At 37.8% G+C, this 16,793-nt stretch overlaps 1 protein-coding gene across 1 annotated transcript in view; it reads left to right on the top strand.

The window, feature by feature from the left end:
- THADA (THADA armadillo repeat containing) overlaps positions 1–16,793 on the top strand; it is a 169,653-nt gene that overhangs the window by 107,738 nt on the left and 45,122 nt on the right. Inside the window, exon 30 of the mRNA XM_068425082.1 lies at positions 11,187–11,272. Coding sequence (XP_068281183.1) covers positions 11,187–11,272 — 86 coding nt within the window. The remainder of the gene's footprint in view (positions 1–11,186; positions 11,273–16,793) is intronic.

The raw sequence follows: 16,793 nt of genomic DNA, 5'->3' as shown, positions 1-16,793 counted from the left end.
ATTAGAGGCACTCACTATTAATCTTAAAAAAGTTAAAATAACACGAAAATGGTTTGTGAATTTGGGGAAATGGTGAATTATTTCTGAACATCAGTCTTCATTCTCATTTCTGTGCTAGTTCTGTAAAGTTCTTGGTGGTGGTTTTTAAACTACATACTTCCTTTGTCCTATGGAACAGACTTCTCTGAGAAATTTGAATTACAAAATTTTGGATTGCGTAAGTAGTTCTTAAAAATCAGGCTCAGTTGTCACGTATATTTATCTGGAGGAAGGATTGTCGTTCTTCAGCTGCTTGCTGAACTGGCTGGGGCTTTTTGGTTGTTTTTTTTACCTTTACAGGGCCAGAATGTCATTTCCATTCATCAGAATGTATTGGTGTAGAATAGCTTGAGAAACTATTGCACATTCCCTGTAATACACTAATCTCTTCTCCCTTCTCCACTCCCCCACCTAATTTTGCTTTAGAGAGTAAAATAATGGCTCACGTTCCCCAAAGTGAATTTCATAAAACATTCACTTTTTCAACTGGTATTTTCTGTCTGTTGTAAAGGCAGGCTTCTCGTTTTGAAGGGACATAGATGCTTTTTCTCCTTTGTAGCATATATTAGAATATCAGAAGAAAAAATCTTTCCTCCACCCTCCTTGTGTTTTTTTACATCTTCAAAATACTAACTTCTTTGAGTATTCAAAAGTAGTGTTTCCATTTTCGATGTTTTGGTGAATGAGACCTGCCTTCCATCGGCTTCTCAAGGTGATGTTTGAATCTTTTCACTTTACTTGCAGGTTTATACTTCATTTGGTGTTTTTTATTTTGTTTTAGAATACGTTTGTTTGTTAGTCTAAAGTGGTTTAGTAATGTTATTGCTTCCCCCCAACCCCCACACTGGTGTTAGTTTTTTGCATTTTTTGTAAGTATGGGAGATGCAAGGTGTTTGAGAAGAACAGAAATTAAAAAAAATACAGAAAATCTCCTTTGTTGGAGAACTGAGGTGATGGAAGTGATGGAAATTAGTCTGGTGAAAGCTTTAAAAAAAAGAATCAATATATCAAGCTAAGCCTTTGAAAGAGTTCAAAGCTCTTTCATATGAATTAAAAAAAAGAAGTCATTTTTAGCTCAACTGCATACCAAGGAGTTACAAGACTAACTCTAGATGCCTTCTGCTTCATAAATATAGAAAGCTAAAAGAGCAGCTTTGGAGCTGGTAATTTGTTGTACAGAAGTCCCGGAAATATCTGTCTTGTTTCATTTGTAGCCTTTGGCATGGCAAAGTATTGGTATTGGAAAATTTGTGAAATCATGTCATTGCACAGCTTTGCTGTAGGATGCTGTCTCCCAGTGCTTTTAGTTTGATTTTTTTTTTTCCGCTTCCTTCTTACTGGAGACCACAGGAGGGGGAAAAGACTTTGAGGTTCTGCCAGAAGTCAAATAACATACTCTGCTAACCTCTAGCAATGTGCCATTTCATAGCCGAGAGCTTGTCTGCACTGGGAAAGTTTACTTCTAAGAAGGCTGCTTTCTTGAAACTAACTTGGGTGGAACAGCCTTGTATAAAACCAACTGGCTTTGCATTTTGCAACGAGTCACTAGTTCATCTGGAATGGACTGCCTGTGGTGTGTGCACTTCACTTTATAACCCAGATATCCCGTGCTCTGTGGTGCTGCTGCTTAGCCCCCTGCTTTATGGATGGGACTGTTAAAAACACCAATGGGTCCTGATGCAGGGGCACAAGATTCAAGCTCACACAACAAATACATGCAAAAGTTACTCCAGGCTTGGGCTCAAAACCAGATTCACTGTCCACTGAAATACAGTTTTCTCCAGGTTGACTCTAGGATGATCCAGCTACAGCTGCTTTGAATGAGGGAAAACTCACAGGTGATTTATAACACTAAAGAGTACGTTAACTTGCTAGGTTGATGGCCATGGCACTCCGTCAAGCCTTTAGTGTCCACTTTCCCCCTTCACTTTTGGCAGTGTGAGTACAACAGGCGGAAAACCAGTCTTAGGTCCTTCCTAGAAGCAACTTCACGCGAGGTGCATTTAGGCCATCTGTGGGAAAGGAGGAATGTGGCCCCTCTGGGGTTTCAGGACTTCGTGGCTCAAAAACTGTAACCTAAATATGCCCTTATTCTTCTCATTGCCCCTTAGGAGAGACAGTGATAATTTCTAGGAGCAGGCTATTAAAGACAAAGCAGTGGCACATGCAGGCCTATCTGGATATAGGTGCAAGATGCCTGTGGCTCTCCTCAGCTTTGCAAGCAGCCTCTGTGTGATTTTTGGAAAGGGGACATTATTTGGGAGCTGGAAGGGGCTTTTTATGCTTTCAAAACAGCAAGGCAGCAGCAACTAAGGAGAATGTAAGATCATCCTCCCTGGCAGAGCGATCCTTCTCTTCAGACAGTTCCCTTGCCTCTTCTTTCACTACATCAGGGCGAACCTTCTTGTCCTTCCAAGGTCATGTCTGCCTTTGCTGTCTTCCTGTTTTCTAACTTTTCTACTTTTCCATTTCTGTCTTTAAAACCTACACTTGAGAAGTGCAGTTAAGTACCTTTGTTCATTAGTGGTCTGTATGCATTATACAGCTGTGTTCAAAAATTGAAAATAGTTTTAATGACTGAGCCTGGCTCTATGGAAGTCTGTTTACTAGGTTTCAAATTGAAAAGTTAACTTTCTGTGAGCTGGGCTGGAGCAATAATTCATGTGTGTGCTTTTATACACACGAAACATCAAGGGAAGTTTTTGTTGTCCTGTTCCAGATGAAAGCAAAGCATACCGGTATGAACAGTTACTTCACATCAGGTGCACAGTGGTAATTTATTAATCTGCACTTTCTCACCCATGAGCCTAATTTAGCCTGGTTCACCTTTGCTTTTGAGAGCAGAGTCGTTACAATTACGTCATTGTTCATAAATGTATTCTTGGAGGTATTCATTTAAATCTTACGTGCTTTTAGCAGGCTAATTCACGTTTCTGTGCTGCTCCAAGTCCACTCTTTCACTGGTTTTGATAACAGTATCCTTATCACAGCTACAAATTGTTTATTTAGGCAGTTGGTGATTGCTTGTTTTGGAACACTTGCTTTGGGTATCAGTAGAGATGTTTAAACTTCAGACTGAAGTTTAAGATGTACTTCACATAAGATAAAGACATTCTTTGACTCTGGTGCATAGGTGTACTCCTAACTTAAATATGAACTTTCAGGGAATATTAAGAATTGAATAAGATTGTTTAAGGTATGTTCCCTCCATCAGTGCAACATTCAGAGTAGGCACAAACTATGTACAATTATAGGTTTTGGACATAAATCCTCACTCATATCTGAAAATGCTTTCCAATAAATAAAGAAAAGAGTTTTAGTAGCTTGCCTCTTTATAGGCAAAACCCCTGATGTTAATTGTGTAAAGTTCATTAAATTTGCACATGGAATTAGTTTGACCTCTAAGTTTTTTAGGATGCTGCTGAGGGATCACATGCGGTTCTCATTAAGAGAACAAAAAAGAGAACAGACAAGATTATTTTATCAGTGCGGTATGCTAAAAACAACACCAACAAAACACAACCTTTCAGTATCATTCACCAAGGACGGCCAGAGCACGAATTAATTTTTCTTAATAGCCAAAACTCAGGATGTTCTTGGTGGTATCACAATGAAAACATAATTTGTGTAACTGCTTTTTGAAGCAATAAGATCTCTGCCTTTAACAGGGAAACTAACAGCAACATGACAGTCTGGCTTTGGTGGTGGTAGAAAAACTTAAATCATCAGACCAGCAACTTTCCCTTTGGAGAAAATGCCTGCTATAATGCAGGATGAGCTGGTCGTACAGAATGGGCAAGTCAAGGGGACTGTGCACATGGTAGTTACTCCAAGAAGATCTCAACAGCACCAAGTAGGCAAGCAGATGCACTGTTACTAGATCTTTGTATTTCTATGCCGGTGTTCCTGCACTTCCAGGAACTCAGCAAGGATTACTTGGTAGTGTAGGCTTCATTATTATTTTTTTTAATGCTTTCATTAAATGTAGGTCTGTTGGCTGTGATGTTCACTGATGTGCAGGTTTTGTATTACATGGTTAAAAATGCTATGGACAAAGTTTAATAATTAAATCCATTATTAATGTCTCCTCAAGAAGACAAGAGGAAGGCCGTGCATGTTGATTCAGTGCTACAGATGTGGGCTCTGAGAGAAAATAGATTAAAATATGAAGGCTGCCTTCTAAACAAATATACTCCCAAAAACCTCAGTGTTTAGAATACTGCAGAATTTGAAAGCCAGTAACCAAAACAGTGAGACATTTAATTTTTTAATCAGCTGCTCATTGTATGTGTAGATGTGATTTCTGTAAGCTTTGTTGCCTCTATGAGTGACAAATGATCATTTTCCAGATCTCTCTGCAAGTAAAATGTGGTCAGTACAAGGCCAGCTTGGCCTGATTCATCAGCAACCTTCCAAGGATAAAACTCCCTATGGATAGCCCCCTAAGGATTATGTAGAGTAGACTGTAGCAAGACTCAAACATCACAGAAGATGCACTTCTTGGTGTGTTTAGAAGATATTTTAGCTGATACAGTTGCAGGTCACGTATCAGAACAATCTGGCCACCAGAAGAAAGAATACTTTGCAGAGATTTGCCATTCTTCAGGAATGAGTAATCTGGAAGTTGACGGGGAGGGAAAGATATACTGTAAACCTACAATTTAGTTGCCAGTATGCCAGCTGAAGAGCTGAAATTATGGAAGAGAAAGGCAGACTGGGAAACTCAGAACAGGAAGTTGCATAGACCCTGACCCCAAGTACCGGCTGGCATTAGGACGTATTGGACTTAATCCAGATTCTTCCCTGCGTTTATGCTAGAGCTAAAGGTGAAATTCCAGCCTCAATTGTATGTAAAATGTTGGCTCATCAGAATGGTTTTAAAGTTCAGAAATACAAGAATTTGTGCAAAAGCTTTTGCCACAGCATCCCGTATATTAGTTAGAATATGATGTTTAGGAAACCAATTCAATTTATCTGTAGGAAGCAAAAACTGTACATAATATTGGTGACTAGAAAGTAGGAGAATTCCGGGTTTAAATTCAACACCAGCAGGCTGATTTATTTTCTGCCAGCTAAAATATAAAATTTAATAGGTGTTGCTGAGGGGTTTTTTTGACAGTAACGTATTATTTAAACAGAAGAAAAGGGTGGTGTTTAGCTATTTCAGTTTTTTTTTTTTTCTTTTAATACAGGGCCTTTCCTAAAACGCTATTGATAAGCTTAATCCTGTGAAAGGGTCTTCCTTCCAGGAATTTTAGGCTTTTTCAGCCTTTCCAAAGGCTTCAGAAACACACAGCATTGCAGTAAGAGTGACCTGTTCATTAAAGACCAGAGAAGGAGTAGGCAGTTCATTTAATTAATTGATCACTTCAGAAATTGAAATGAAAACAGTCATGCCAGTTATAAGGATGAGTCTCTTCTTGTTCACAAGGCAGCTATGAATTGGCCTGTGAAAGAGTTGCCCTTGTAACCTTGCCAGCACTGATTTGCTTTACCCTGACGCTTAAAGAGTGTCATGAACTTTTTTGACAAAATACAGGGATTTGTAGGTGGCTTTGTAAGTTGTATAATTTTGACTGGAGTTCTACATTAGCTTGATTCATGAGCCAAATCTTGTCATCAATTTTTAAAGACTGGAGCTAAGAGTAACCAATTTGAGTGTGTAGATTAGAGTAGCTAGCAGTCATTTAAACACTGTACTTTACTCTGAAAAAATGTTGGCTGACACCCTGTGTAGTTATATATTGTTTTACTGTGACCAAAACTGTGATGTACATGTTACATATTATTAGGAGGAAATTCTATTTTGTTAGTTATTTAATAAATTTATATTCCAGTTTGACAAATGAGATTAGCTTGTATTCATCAAGCAGCACTGGCTGAAAGATTTGAAATCTTTCAGACTCTCCTAAGAGCTCGGAGACTGCAAAACACAGAGCTTTTCTGAGACCTTTTACAAAAGTTTTGGTTTAGGTATCCATAAGATAGCTACCTACACTAATATACCTATAGCTAAACTAATTCACGAGAGAGATGTTACAGGTTTTTATTTAATAGACATTGATTGGCAGGTTGCATTTGAAATCTGTTAAGTTCTCATTGAGAGTTTGAGCAAATATGCTTTGATTTTTATGTCGTTAAATGTTTAGTAAATTTTGTAAGTTGCTGTATATTTATAGTGCTTGTTCTGCTGATAGTTTTGCAACATCTGGTTCCTAATGAGGAAAAAATGAGAAAAATAAACTACCTCTTTGGAAAATATTGAATTTCTATTGACTAGAATAACCAAAAACTAATGTTATAAACATAAACACAAACAGCTTTGATTTCATAATCAGTGACTTGTATCTGTCTTATGTAACAAATGCAATATGGTAATGTTACTGTTGTTGTTGTGCATCTCTAAGTGAGGTGACGCTCTTTTGGGAAAAGAGGAATGATCCCGGAGAAGATAGTTGTTTTCTTTTTATGTCATCTGACTTAGTGTCATTGAAAATTGGGGGTTTGAGAAGAGAATGAGAATCTGCGGAAGTTGTGTCTCAAAATTCTTCGGTACTTGCTGTACATGAAGGTGTGTTGGTATCTTGTTTATATATAGAAATCTGAATGGTTATAAATGGTGTCCTGTAATGAGTGGAAATGAGGTTTAAGGGCCTCTGCAGACCTTGGTGGTTAGAGGAGCAAGAGGTGGTATATTTAGTTTGTTTGAATCTTTTTCCCAGTATTCTGACAGAATTGAGGCCAAATGTGTGAGCTTTCCATGTTCTTTGCTCCTTCTTGTTTCCCTTGGAAGAGGAGGTAATTTGCTCCATAATTCATTAGTGTTGATCTTCTTTAAAAGAAACAGTAATACAAGAGAAACTGAATTCTAGAAGTTAAGCCATGTGTTCCTGATAAAGTTGAAACCATGTGTGTGAGCAGGGTGCACTGGAGGTCTGTGACCACATATTGCTGATTTCTTCAATAAATGACAGTTTGGTTTGCATCAGATGTGCCATCCAAAATAAGCAAACCAATGACTGCCTTAAATTCAGCCTGACTTAACTATAAAAGGTGAATCAAACGTTTAAAAAATAATATTTGCAGAGCTCCAAACTGTGAGAGTGTAGGACCGATTTCATGTTATGTAGACCTAAGCTGCAATCAGGGGTACTTAAAGGCAGTAAAGGCATAACAGAAATCAAAGCAGTCCCAGCGCTACTGTAGGTAGCCAAAGCCAGCTGGAGCAAAACGCAGTATTGCATGCGGAGCTTCTGAACCTGCCCAGTCTGATTTACATCTACAGAGAGGGAATATCTCCTGAAGGGTATGCTTCCTGATTCACCTGCCAGGCAGTTCCTTCTTGAAAACAAATAGCTTATTGTTATTCTGGTCGTATAATATTCTATAAGTGCTTAACCTGGACCTCTTCAAAGGCATTTGAACAGGAGCCTGTGAATTTAAAAGGACTATTTAGTTCCATTGACCTTTTTCTCTTAAAAAAATCTCTGGACTCTAACGGCTAACAAAAGGTTTCCTCCTGCCAGTGGAGGAACTCTTTTCTAATTTTATATTTACATACCAGAACTGAAAATGAAAGTCAGACAAAGAAGTCTGACTACGCTATCGCCAATTGCTTGTTTGGCACTAATGGTAAGAAATTGGCTAGGTTTGGAAGACTTTGTTTTCAGCATCTAATCCAGGAATCTGCTGTAATGTGTCAAAATTAATAGTATGGAAACTGGCACCTGTGTTTTCAGATTTGTCTTACTGTTCAGCCACGCCTACCTAAAATAATAATTTTTAAAAAATACACTTTTTTTCCTCCGTACTGAAGATACTGTTAGGCTGATGCTTTGGGCAGTTAAAACATCTGTAGACCCTTTAAAACCTTCAGTCCCTTTAACTTTTTTGACTTTTGTTCTTTCAATCACCCTGTATCTTCTGTGGAGTTTCATGATGATCTAGTAGGGACACAGCAGCTCCTCCTGCCATTGTTTGTTTTCCTTGATTAAATTAGAAACATGTTTCTTCTGGGCCTTGTTCTTTCTAAGCAGTAATCCTTTTTGTCCCTGCCTGTGCTTCTAAAGGTTGCAGGTGTCTTCTTCCTCTCTGCCTGGCAAGTCAAGTCTCTGACGACACTTGCTTTTTACATGATACTCAGGGCAGACAGCCTTTGACCTCTCTTCAGTCAGAGGTGTTGAAATATTCAGCAATATTGGCTGTTGGTGGAATTTAATTTAGTGATCATCTGTGAGCTGATTTTTATTTCCACCTGGACAGTCAACCTCCAAGTACAGCATCATGAAGGAGTGCTAGAAACTGGGGGATAAGCTTCTAAGTACAGTGAGATTCCTGGAGCGGGCTGGCTATAAACTCTGTATCCAAAGAGAAACAAAAAGCAACAAGATGAACTTCTGAAAATTATGTTTTAATGCATCTGGGCACGGTATGTAGGGTGGCCGTTGGGTCTTTGGTACCAGCTGTTTGACTTCACAGATCTGCTGTTGTTACACCAACCTACTTGCTAATGTAGACAAAGCATTACTTTAATGAGGTATGGATCTCCATGCTGACATCACAAGCCTGCTATTAGTATATATGTGTAGTAGTATGAATGTTGTTTTGATATCCATTTTATATTTTTGTGTGGACATACCCTTAGATATGAGAGTACTAACCATCTCTAGCTCTTATCCTGTTCAGAGTCACATACAGTTTATCATCTGGAGTGAGCATATGATGTATTTTTTTCCATTAATATCCAGGTTGGAAGGGAAATGAACTAATTTTGGGGTTTTGGACAAAAAAAAAGAACGCTGTTCCAGATGCCTGGGGCTCCCACCCTTGCTACTGCTGTGAGTTTCTTGTTTGGAGACAGATTTTCTCAAAGCTTGTTTATGAGAACATCGCTTTATTTGGTTATCTGTGTTAAAAAAGAAACATCTTGTACTCTTCCCACTCTCATTGTTGAAGTTCTGCACGAACAGGTCATCTTAAGTACTACGCAGTGCATCATTTGAAATGTTCAGCATGTGATTTTTGGCTGTCAGGTCTGTTATGCAAATCACAGTTTGATTGTCTTCAAGACTGAGCTTTCTGCTACAGTCTGAACAACACTGAAATTGCTTGGTTTTGGAAAACTGGATTTCCTGTTGTGTCCGTCTGGCACATATGGCTGAGAATTCACTAGCATCACCAGAGCAGTGGAGCCAGCCAAGAACAAACGTTTGGCATGTTTTATGCTAGAAAAGCCTCATTTCAAAATCAAAACATGCATATGCGCATACTCAAAATGAAGCGGTAAATGCTTAAAAGCTGGACCAGAATAAAAAAACATGTCAGTATTGCTGTTGTCACTTCTTCAGTAAAGGTTGCATCAGCCATTTTTTTCCCAGGGCACACTTTGTATGTTGGAGATCTTCTTTCCAGTGAAATGACTGAATACTAAGTGAGTCTTCCATTTTTCAAGGCAGCTGAAGTGCAGTAGACCCTTTATGTTCCTTAAGTGAAATCTGTCATGGCTGCTTTTATCCATTTTATGAGTACTTGTGAGAGACCTCTCGGTTTCTTTTTCTTCTAAGCCTTTGATCTGTCACTGTTTTCTCGTGGGTCAAGCTCCTAACCCTGTGAGTATTTCTTGGTGGTGTTTTCACACAGATTTGTGAAGAACAACTTGGGCAACAACTGGATGCTCAAGATACAGAAGAGATGTTCGCTTAGAACTTAAGTCTTCCTAATACAGCATTTCAAAAATAGGCCAAATTAAAATTGCTTTAGCTTCTTATGGTATCAGTTCTTATTGATGTGCATCTTCTCTGCAAGCAGGCTTTTAGCTCCTATACTTTAAGGCAACTGGTAAGAGGCAAGTATAGAGAAGTTTTAGGAGGTTCATGACTACTTCCCTAGTAAGAAAGTGTCTAAAAAGTCTGTTTATGCAAGAGGAGAAAAAACCTTTTCAACAGAGAGATCCTGGTAGCATGTAGTCTGCTATGTGTTATATGGATGCCTAATATTGTAGGCCATAAAAGAAGGCATAAGTAATTTAGGCTTATTACAGAGTTTATTACTGAAGATGAGAGCAGTGTTTCTGATAAAAGTTGTCTTTTTTAACAGGAGCATAGGCTAACTCTCCATAGGCAAACTTCTGTGCAAGAACCTCAGACCTTTCATTTTTATGTCATCATCACATATCGTATTTGAAAAAGTTTTTTTCTTGAATTTTAAAGATGTTACAGAGCTGAGAATGTTTGTTGGAACATTTTTAATTAACAATTTTTTGAAAGAGTTTCAAACATCAAAGATAAGCGTACAAAGAATGTGCCAGATAAAATAAAAATGAAATACTGAACAGAATTAGTCATACTTTAAGCTTGTGCTTCTTGATTCTAAAAGTTTTAGTGCAAGTCCCATTGGACTCATCAGAATAATTTCTGTGTTTTGAACTGGATTTCCTGTTTGTTCACATACTAAATTATATTTTAAGAAAAGTTTTACTGGCTGAAACATACCGTGATAAGAATATAAAGAAAAATGAAGACGTTCACTTAATTTTACTTTTCTGATTGGAGAGAAAATGTCTATCACTTGCAACTTGAAGAGACAGAGCAAAAAGTGGCTTATTACCAATTTGCATTATATGCACAAAATCCCCAATACTCTTGTCTGGAAAAAAAAATATAGAATTTTAAAAACATGCATGCCTCTGTCGTCTCCATCAGAACAGTGAGAGAGCTATGACCATTAAAAAGATATAGTAGGTGCCTTTCATGGGAACCTTTCTCTTTTATGAACTGTAATAATAAGACCTGAAGACTTATTTTTGTTAATGCATTTAGTTACACACATTATCTATAAACAAAACAAAGACATACTAGTTGCCAGGGCAAGCTGATTCATCCAGTAATAATGAAATGTATCAACTGCGATTTGGTGGAATGGATGGAGGAAGGGTGTTGACATTCTGCTAGGAAGACTGTCATTCAGAGTGGACCAGGAAGTGAAGCTCAGATAACTTGGCCTAATTATTTTGTGTATGCAGTCTAATTTGATCAGTAGTTGATCTTCATTAATTAAGTAAAATAGACACACCTAGCTGGTGTGTTTCACTGCTGTTTCTGAGCATGGATGTTATAAGGATTTAATCTTTAGTAATTTGATTTTTCTAGGCCAAATCCTTGTTTGGTGACCAGAGCTGCCTGTCTTGATGTCCTTGTGGTGCTGAGTACTCACCTGGGGAAATTCCAAAAGCGAGGTAAGTCAAATATACTGTGCTATAAATCAGATGGAATATCTGTGGAGAAATTTCTGAGCTCTGTTGAATCTGGAGAAACAATAATATATTACTTGTACTCATGGTATCTACTGAATGCTGGAGTCCTTTAGCAGCTTTTTATAAAAGGGCTCTTTATTCTGCCTTCTGTAGAGCTAGTCCTGGGGATTGTTGATGGGAAGAATGAGGTACGGCTCCATGTCAAAACTTGAAGCTATGATCTTGCAGTATTCCTAATCCTAGAACTGTGTAACAACAAAAAAGATCCCCTCCAGTGTTCCAAAATGTTTTTCTGATCCAAGGTTGTAAATGCAAAGAAAATCCAAACCCCAGAATATTGTTACTTTAACCTTCCCTGAAAGCCATAGAGATGTTCCCTCATGAGCCACGTGAAAGTGCTTCAGAGAAACAGTGTTGTCTCATGTTTAGAAGTTTTATAAGAAACAACTCTGAGAGCTTCTTTAAATTTCTTTTTTTATGTTGATTTTTTTGTCACTGTCACGTTTTTGAAGGACCAGTCAGAACTATCAGTGGTTTTAATGATGCAGAGTGTTGTTTGCAACAATACAAAGCATACTGTAAACAATAAGGAAAACAAAGGTATAGAGGAAGGGATACCCTTTCAAGTGTGACTGCATATAGGCAACTTTTGGTCAGCAGTAACTAGCTTCCTTGTGGGCCTGTTTTGTTCATTTCTTATGAACAAGTGAGTAATAAATTACTTGTCAGTCCAGGAAGGCAATTAAAGAATAGTTCTTTCATTTCATTAAAATTGTTAATGACTAATTTTAACACTGCATTTAAGTCATTGGAACCGTTTTTTATTTCAGACAGTCTTGTTTTGGGGTTGTTCTTAATTTTAAAACCAATTCCTTCTGCTTTTTTGCTTAGACTTTTGGTAGAAGTAGTTCCATTTTAAGTCCATAATTGCTATTTGTGTGATTTCTTGTGAATGAACAGTTCAAATAGTGATAGTTGTCAGGAAAATGGGTTGGTGGTGAACATGTCTGAAATGAACTTTTTCAGATAGGTTGATGCAGAATCTAGCCCTTCTAACAGAAGCATAGCCATATAGAAAATGTGACAGGTGGGTTCCACTATACCAGAGGAAGATGGTTAGGGTTATGGGGGACTCTAGGAGATGGGTCTGATCTTTCATGTCCTCTGAAGAGTCGTTCCTCTCTTATGGGTCCCAGATGTCAAGATGTACTGTTCAGTAAAGGAAATTTCCAGATGATGTTGCATGGTAGGTCTTGTTCTGTTGGGTACTGATCACTGTGACTAGGTAAGAGCTGTGGGCTTTGTAGGGAGGAATGCACCACCCTGTATAAAGCAGTTTCAATATAGCATGTCTCTAGGGATAGGTTTTTTCCTGTCTCTTTAATGTTTGTTTTGGGTTAGCTATATCTGCCATCAATAGTTCTCATGTTACAGTACATATTTATTTTCATTATTTATACAAAAAAAAAAGTTTCTTAAATCCTGATATGCCATTGGCCTTAGTGGTTATCCTTTGCAATACATTAAAAAGTCTAGCTGTGTATCACATCTACAAAACAAACAAAAACAATCCCCAGAGGCCCCTTCAACCATATTTGGGCTCATATTTGGGCTCATCACCCTTTTTCATTTGAGTACTCCTTTTTTTAAAGATAGATCCTCTTTGGAATATTAATTTTTACAGTTTTTAAAATCATGATTCTTTACCTCTGTTCATCTCCTTTGTAGTATGAATCATCCCATTTTCCTGATATCAGATCTACTCCCCCTTCAACTCTGTTTTTGTATTTTCTTTTATGAAGGAACAGCCAGTATTCCAAGTGAGGGCTCCTCATTTGCTTACTTAGTGGGCATTACATTTCTTTTATCAATCTCCTTCCTGTTTCAGTTATCTTCAGGTTTTTTTGTCTGTTCTGGTTTTTAAACAATTGCTGCATATTTGCAAAGGCTTTTATTGACCTCTCCACACCAGGAAACTCACCTCTTTTTTTTTATAATGCCCCTGACTTGTGAATAGCCCTTTGAGCCTGAGTGACTGTACCATGCTGTGGCTGGATTTCTGACTGTAGTGGATTCATTTATTTTCCAAAGCTCATGTGGACTGTTCCAAACATGGGTGCTGTAAGGTACAATTTCTGTAGAAGGAAAGCAATTATTTTTGCAGACTCTTGTCTGCTGAGGGATAGTTCATTAGTATTGTCTTGCTTAAAAATTTCATTCCTATATAGGTTTAAAATTATATATTGCAGGCAATATCTACAGAGAGTAGAAACTTAGACTGGAAATACGGTTTTGAAAACTTGAAGATACATTAGGGACAATTTTTTATATCGTAAGCAGAAGCCCTTCTGAAATGAAGGAGTAATATATTTATATTAAATAGAACCTGAGTGTCCCATGACACAGAAAGACTAAACTCAGCAGTTAAAAATGAATGTTTTGAGTCTCACATTTAAATGTTCTGTAAGGAATAATTATTAACTGAAGCTTTATACTTTCCTGAGATTAAATATCTTACTCATATATGTGTATCTCTGGTTATGAGCCAATTTTTCTCTGTTTTAATCTTGATTTGTAAAGTTGTTTCAATGAATAAAGGGTGAAGGACAAATCTAAATAAAACTGTTTCTTGATGTGTTTATCTAAGAGGCCCCAGGAAGTGCTGTATATGAGTTCCAGGCCATGGGCTGGAACTGATTTTCATCAACAGAAATGGGAATGCAATGTAATGAGCCTGCAACTGGTTAAAATCAGACCACTTCTAATGGATTATGCCTGTCTAAAGGGGCTACAATTACAAAGAGATTTTCAGAGTACAACCCTGCCTAGGCCTTTCCTACATTATGATTATTTTGTGTAAGTGATTTGTTGTCTTCAATTAATAAAATCTGTCTCTTAAAGTGCAGGACAGCCCTTAGGGAATTTACTTCACAAATTCAAAACAATTTAAAATGTTGGATAAGGAAGGCAGGGAGTAATGGATACCAAAAGCATCTTGTCCAGCTAAAAATTTATTGCCGGCCAAAAGATGATTATTTATCTTAAAACAAACAAAAGAAAACCCCGTAGTTATTCTGATTTGCTGGTTTGGATGGAAGTGTTGCCTGATTCATGTCAGTGGGAAAATACAGTTTTCTTTCCTGGAGCTGATAGCCAAAATTCTTGAGCATTTTTTCAAACTCCTGATTTGCATGAAGGTCTTCTGAGATGCAGAAACAATACATAAAGCCTATGTAAACTTACAAATTTTTTTTTCAGTTATCAGTTGTGGTTGGAACTCAGAAAAAAAACTGAAGCAAGCCTTCAGCCTAAATATATAAATAAAAATACTCTTTTTGCCTTTACTGAGAGCAAACAAAAGTTCTTATCAGATCTAGGATTATTTGATGAGCTAATGTCTGTTGTCAGTATTAATAATTATTAATAATATCCAGTTAATTTGTTCTTGCAGACCTGTTTGATATATGGTCTCCACAGTAACTGTTTTTATAGACTTGGAATCACAGATGTCCAGGACCTTTTCAGTCTAATGGGTAGAACAATGCAGTCGTCTTCCAGAAGGTTTTCTGGCACTTGTACCCTGCTAAAAAGCAGTGAAGTTATTCCTCCAGAAGTAAACCAGCACCAGAGTGAGTGGTGTAGGAATAGGGGGAAGTTCCTCAACTTCATACTTCAAACATTACTGGAGGAAGCAAATAACACTTGTAGGCATCTTTGGAGGGGAAAAATGCCTCCGAGTACAGGTGAGAATGTGTCCAGCCTTAACTGTGTTTATAATTATTTGAAAATTCACAAGTCTTGATCAGCAGGAGTTAGAATCATAGAATCATTTTGGTTGGAAAGGACCTTTAAGATCGAGTCCAACCATTAACCTAGCACTACCAAGTCCACCACTATACCATGTCCCTAAGCACCACATCTACTCGTCTTTTAAATACCTCCAGGGATGGTGACTCAACCACTTCCCTGGGCAGCCTGTTCCAATGCTTGATAACCCTTTCAGTGAATACATTTTTCCTGATACCCAATCTAAACCTCCCCTGGCACCACTTGAGGCAGTTTCCTCTTGTCCTGCAAGAGGTCTGTCAAGCTGTAGTGCTATAGATCCGTGTTTGTGTTTGAGGTTATGCACTTTTCTCTACACTCAGAGATGGGATTTGCAAGAGACAGAATATCAGACTACAGGCAGGCTGGGCTGTGATATAGTGTTTCAGTGGATAAGATACCTCTGTTGAACATGTGGACTTTTTACAGGACCCGCCATAGACCTTCCTGTTTTCAGATCTTCTCCTGGAAAATGGTGTCTGAAACTAAACAATAAGATGAGAGTATTACTGTGATCCTGCAGTGCTGGTAACAGAGGAGCCAGAGTGGTGTATTGCAGTGAGAGCTCAGATCTGGGATGCTCTGTCTGTCTCTAACAGGTGAAGAATGCCACAAGACAAAGTGGTCACATTTTCTTTCTTGCTGACATCTCAGAACAGTTTTCTGGTAGTATTTTGTCAATTCATGAAGGGAAAAATGGATGCAACTCGCTAAAATATACTTGACTAATAAAAGCCTATTTTACCCAGGGTTGCATTCAAAAAAATGGCACCTGCCGATAAAGTGTCATCTTGAGTCCATAAAGCCCATCAACGTAAGTGAAATAGGATGTAGAACAGAAGTCAGGGAAAAGATGAAGGAAAAATTTGCTAAAGATAATCCTTCCTAGTTGTTCTTCTATCCTCTGTATATGCTGTCTATCTCCTGACTGGTTTGGCCTGTTATCGAGTATAGTGTCTTCAGAATTCAAGTTTGATGAGAAAGAGAAGACATACAAACAGGTCAAATAGGGTGAATCTGTGATTTAGGAGAAGCTGCCACTTGAAGTCTAACCATGCATTTTTCCTTTCTATATTTGAGGTGGAAGAATTTGTAACAGTTCTTGAGATTAACCAAACTCCGCTGTTGTTGTCGTCACTGGGAACAGTTACTTAGTATTTGCATAATTAATCCTGTTCGGGAATAGATTGTTTTCATATCAAAATGGAGCAGCCAGTATTCTGCTCTCGCTAATGTACTCTTTCCTTGAGTTTTCTTACTCAAGTCTTACAGACTTCTGTTTTCTTACTGTCTTCCAAACAGCTAAAGCTGTTGTAGCTTAGTTAAGATTCTTAAATGCTGCCATGAGCAGCAGAAACAATTGCGAAAAATCCTGTGCCTCGCAGAAGTGTTTGAGATCAGAAATGTGGACAATTATGTACAACTGCCTGCTGGTTTGACCTTTTTTATGCCCTCAAATATGACAAAATACAGTGTTTTAAATAATGTATATTGCAAATAACATTCTCTTAGTTTTATTTGTCCTTTTTAATTGGAAGTTATAAAATGTATTGGTAGAAATAGTATGCATTATCAAACTTCTAGATGCTTTGCAATGAAAGCACAAATCGTTTTTTACGTTGGAATCTCTTAAATGTTTTGCCTGAATACTATGATTTGTAGGTCTTTTAAATAACAT

This window comes from Nyctibius grandis, chromosome 1, assembly GCF_013368605.1.
Source record: "Nyctibius grandis isolate bNycGra1 chromosome 1, bNycGra1.pri, whole genome shotgun sequence".
Taxonomy (NCBI): Eukaryota; Metazoa; Chordata; class Aves; order Nyctibiiformes; family Nyctibiidae; genus Nyctibius; species Nyctibius grandis.
This window is presented reverse-complemented; position numbering and strand designations above follow the sequence as displayed.